General features: G+C 61.2%; 1 protein-coding gene across 1 annotated transcript in view; it reads right to left on the minus strand.

The window, feature by feature from the left end:
• FOXB2 (forkhead box B2) overlaps positions 1–637 on the minus strand; it is a 1,362-nt gene extending 725 nt beyond the window's left edge. Inside the window, exon 1 of the mRNA XM_023737771.1 lies at positions 1–637. This exon is cut by the window's left edge and continues 725 nt beyond it. Coding sequence (XP_023593539.1) covers positions 1–637 — 637 coding nt within the window.
• Positions 638–5,000: the final 4,363 nt, after the last annotated feature.

Consider the following 5,000-nt stretch of genomic DNA (forward strand, 5'->3'; position numbering starts at 1 on the left):
GGGACGGCTGCGGCGGCTGCGACTGCTGGGACGGCTGCTGCGGGGGCTGCGATGAGAGGTGTGGCGGCGGCTGCGAAGCTGCGGGCGGCTGCTGGTGGAAATAGTGCACCATGTGCGGGGGCGGCGGGGGCGGCGGCGGCGGGGGCGGGTGGTGGTGATGGTGGTGATGCGCCGCAGGGGGGTGGTGGTGGTGGTGCGAGTGGTGCGGGTGGTGCGGGTGGTGGGGATGCAGGTGCCCTCCGGGCCCAGTGCCGGGCGCGCTCTTGGTGTTACCAGCGTGCAGGTGAGCGTGGTCCGCTCGTAGCACTTTGAAGCGCTTGCGGCGCCGCAGGAAGCTGCCGTTCTCGAACATGTCGCCGCAGTCGGGGTGCAGGGCCCAGAAGCTGCCCTTGCCGGGCTGGTCCGGTCGCCGCGGGATCTTGATGAAGCAGTCGTTGAAGGAGAGGTTGTGGCGCAGGCTATTCTGCCAGCGCTGCGTGTGCTCGCGGTAGTAGGGGAAGCGCTCCATGATGAACTTGTAGATGTCGCTCAGCGGCAGCATCTTCTCCGCCGAGTGTTGGATGGCCATGGCGGTCAGCGAGATGTACGAGTAGGGCGGCTTTTGGTCGCTGTACGAGCTCTTCCCCGGCCGCGGCATCGCCTCCGGCGCCTCCACCGCCCTCTGGCCGGCACTGGGCCTCGGCGTCGCTCCGCACCCGGCTCCTGAGGCCTGGCTGCCCCCAGTAACCCCCACTGCGCCCGCCCAGCCCTGCAGCCCGCCCTCTCTCCCCCTAGGCCCTCTAGCCGTCTGTCTCCGGCCTTCTCCGAGCTACCTGGGGTCCCCTGGTTTGGGCTCTCGGGGCAGCTCAGCTCTAGGACACTCGCAACTTCCGACCCCGACGGTCAAGGCCCGGCGCGCCCAGTTGCGGGCGGGGCGCGCCAGTTTTACCGCCGCCCTCTCGGTGTCTACCCCCCGCCACCCCCGGCGTCCAGAGGCTGAGCGCAGGAGCTGGAGGATGAGATGTGAGTTGCGACAGGCTGTGCTCCCCTCTGGCCTTCTCCTCGCTTTTTCTCCCCTGGAAGGAAGCCCAGGTCAAGTCAGCTTGGAAGAAGGTCTGGGCAGTCGGGACTCTGGCCCTTTAAATTCGAATTGCCGCTCGCGGTCCAGGTGCCTAGGACAACGGGACTAGCTTGCGCGCTGGACGCTGCCCTCTGGCCCCACACTTGGCTAGCCTGAGCTGGACTTCGGGTTTCCTGGAGGGGAGAGGCGAGGTAAGCGGAGGGAAGCTCGGCTCCTGACAGCCTGCGCCTCCCTTTTCTCCGGCGGCTTGTAGCGGAGCCTGGGATAGAAGAGACACCAGAGCCCAAGGCGGTCGCTCGGAGTGAAAAAGTTTGGTGGTTTCTCCTGCAGCGGCGTCTGGAACTCTGCGGAGGGGCGGGGGCGCGAGACGCCTGGCCCGAGCCGCGGGCTGGTGGAGATGTCTCCGAATGCGAGCCGAGTACAGAGCTGACCTGGACCCGCTCAGCAGTCTGCGATGCAGCTGCCGCCGCTCTCCCAGCCCGGCTAGAGGAAGAGAGGCAGCGGCGGCGGCTATGGCAGCGACGCGCTCTCCTGGCTGCGTTTTGTAATGGTCCCGGAGATGCCGAGACCCCCACAGCTCGCGCTTCGAGACTATCACATGACCGAGGCTGAGGGACTCCGCTGCCGCCGCCGCGTCTCTTGCAGTAGAAGGGGCACGAACGCGCGGTGCTTCGCCCCCGCCCCCTCCTCCGCCTCCATTCTGGCGCTCCCACCCCCCGCATTCACCACTCGCTCTGCCGCCCCCAGCCGCGGCTCGGCAGGGCCGCGAGCACCGGCTGCCCGCAGGGAGGGGGCAAAGCGCTGAGTGCGGTCTCCGTTGCTGCGCCCCACCCGGGCGGCAACGCACTAAAGAGGGGGACAGAACACTGCTTTCTCTCCCCTCCTCTCCTGCATCTCCCTCCTGTCCCCGCCCTTTTACCCTTCCGTTTTCCCACCTACCCACTCTGAGCTTTTCCCTCCTTAAACTCCCTTTCTCCAGGACTAGAGCTCTGGCCAAGTCCAGAGTACCGTTTCCTCAAGGCCTCTTCCCTGCAAGAAATTCGGATGCCTGGGGAGTTGGAGGGAAAAGCTAATGGGGTAGGAGTGCCTGGGACGCTTTCATCAAATGCCAAGCGCATCACAATTTTCTTGAGCGCATACTACATGTCAGGCCTGGTGCTCGGCGCCAGGTAACCGAGGCACGAGATGCTCTCTCCGCATTTCCCGACAGCGGTCTAGAAGGATAGACTGACCAAAACCCAGGAAATTAGAATAGGTACTAAGGATGGATGGAGGCTCCACCGCATTTCCCAGGAGCAAGTGGATCAGACAGGGTGAGGCGTTTCTCTGGAGTGGTGACGTCTGAGCTGGGGCCGGAAGGAGGAGTTCCTGGGGTCCCATCACCTGAGTGCGTCGAACGAAGTCTATGTTATTCTTCTTAGCACGTTGAGGGAATGGGAGAGAACTAAAAAAGGAGGTCAAATTATCAATACACAGGGCCATGGTGTGACCTGCGAAGGAAAGATGGATGAGCCATAGCGCTGAAGTCCCCCTGCTTGCCTGGGTCCCCGAAGCAGGTTCCTCTCTGCACATCTGCACGCCCTGCAGCGAAGCCCAACTGACTGCCGGAGAACCTGAAGTTTTATTCTGGCTTTGACTGCCTTTGTTCTTAGGCTAGGAGGAAAAGCAGAGTTTAGAAACAAATACACCCTCTTCCCGTTTCTGGGCCTTAGTTTCATTATCTGTGAAATGAGGTGTCGTAAGTTGGAAATTTCATGGGTCCCTTCCAGTTCAGTGCTAGAGCAGTTAGGGACCGAGGCTCACCCGTTTTTTAATTTCTTCCTTTTCCGTACCTAAACCCGAAAGCAGAAGGTCGTCGACCCAGGCTGCTTGGGAGGCTCCCGGTTCCCCACAACCTTGGTGACACCAGGTTGAGTGTTTTCAGCTTCCGGCTCTAAGTGAGCTGCACAAGGGGAGGAGGGCAAGAGGGGCTGTCTGTCCGTTCGAAGGAGCATCGCCGGGTCGCAGGCGAGAGGTGGTCGGGGTAGACTCACAATTTCATTTTAGATAGAAGCTAGTTTGGCTACTTTGTACAGACCAGCAGACGTCTTAGAATAAGTGTTAAGGTAAACCGTGCAAGACAGCCGGTGGTGGTGGTGGTGGTGGAGGAGCCGCGTCTTGGCCTGTCCAGAGGAAAGGGCACCCTCTCAGATGAGGACGCTCTCAATGTCACTCCTTGCTGAGAACGTTCCCCCGACAAAGGAGTTTCTAGGTTATTTTCGGTCCACTGAGACAGTTTAAGTAACCGTGGAGCTGGCGGCCTCTTGGTCCCACGAAGCCATGGAGGATTCCGAGGATGCCTGCCGTTACGGTGACTAGAGCTCGTTGGGGACGAGCCGACCCTTCTCCTTTTGGCCAAGGTGGTGCAAGGAGGTGCGAGGACAGCCCTGTTCCTGCCCAGGAGTTCGGGGTCCCCGGGGCTGCGGTAAAGCCGCTGCTGGGAGTTCCGCGCGCAGAGAGCTCAAAGGTTCTCCAGGCCCCCGCCCCGCCCCGCCGGCGGCGCCGGCAAAGGAATCTTTTGTTGACGCCTCGCGAGAGCATCTCTTTCGGGAGTGGCTGGGGGGCTCCCGGAACAGCAGTGCCCCCTCTTTGGAAGCAGCGCCAGGCGGCTTCCTTCCGGCAAGTGAACTCCGCGGCGTCTGGGGACCAAGTGAGGCAAGTGGCGCTTCAAGGGCGCGCCGCAAGCCTTTAGCACGTAACCCGACCCCTAAGCACTGAAGCTGTGAGCTAGACATTTCTTGGGCGAACTCGTCCAAGCAGGCCGACCCCCGGCCACCACCTCGGGCTCGGCTCCTGGGAATGCGAGCCGTGTGGCCAGCGCCATCTGCCTTGGCTAGCCAACTGCGTTCCTCTGGCCCGGCTGCTGAGCGCAACTTGAACTAAAACAGCGCGGCAATGGGCGAGCGAAGTGCCCGGTGCCTCATGCTTCCGCTTCTGGGTGGGCTCGTCACGGGTAGAAAGTACTTCCAACACTGAGCGCGGGGGGCGCGTGTCCATTTTGGAGAGGGGCGGTCAGCTACTGTCGCGGAGGATCTTAGGGGATTCTGGGCGCGGCGCCGGGCTCGGCAGTCTCGCTTGGGCCACGGTGGGGGGCGCACTCTCCCTCTCCCTTCTCCTTCCCAGGAGGCTGATTTAATTCGGGCAAGTTTTGCAGGCGCGCGGCAGCACTGGCGGGGGCCTGTACGCGCGCGTTCCAGCTGCCTGCAAACCTCCGTTCAAGAAGACAGATCGTGTAACCGCCCTGGCACCAACCAGTCGGTTTCAAGTTTCCGCGTGTAATTTTTTTTTTTTTAAACAACTACTACACTATCCAAATACTGCCTGGCGTTGAGGACGCTGGCAGGCAAATCATTGCCCCTGGCTTAGTGTAATTATCTCAGGCGTATTTGGTTTACCCCTTAGGCAATTGTTGGCGACGCTTTGCTAGGAAGAGGGGTTCCATGCAAGGTTTTATTACGTTTAATTGGCTCTATGGAGGGGAGTAAAAATTTACCAGAAAAAAGATGTGGAACTTTAGGAGCAGCTATTTATTCATTCTCTCTATCCCTCCAGCCCGCGGCGGGTCCCACGCGCTCCTCAGCTTGGATCTAGGCCAAGCCATCCCAAGCCTTCCGCAGACAGCTGTGCACAGCGTGAGGGGGCGAGCAGGACACCACCCGGGCTAGGACGACGTGCAGGACCAGGAGGAAGGCAGAGGTACACACGCACATCTCAATTTTCATGGCTTCTGTCTTTACCCGCTGACCTCTGAGGTGCGAAAGGTTGTCTGGGTTAGTTACGCTTGGACTCCTCCAGGCGCCTTCACCGTCACCCTGCCCGGCCTCTCCCCTGATCCCGGCTGACTCCAGGGCGAGTACCTTTCCCAAGCACAACCTTAAACGGGGCGTGAAGAGGGTGGGAG

The sequence above is a fragment of the Trichechus manatus genome, unplaced genomic scaffold (genome assembly GCF_000243295.1).
Source record: "Trichechus manatus latirostris isolate Lorelei unplaced genomic scaffold, TriManLat1.0 scaffold00107, whole genome shotgun sequence".
Lineage (NCBI taxonomy): Eukaryota > Metazoa > Chordata > Mammalia > Sirenia > Trichechidae > Trichechus > Trichechus manatus.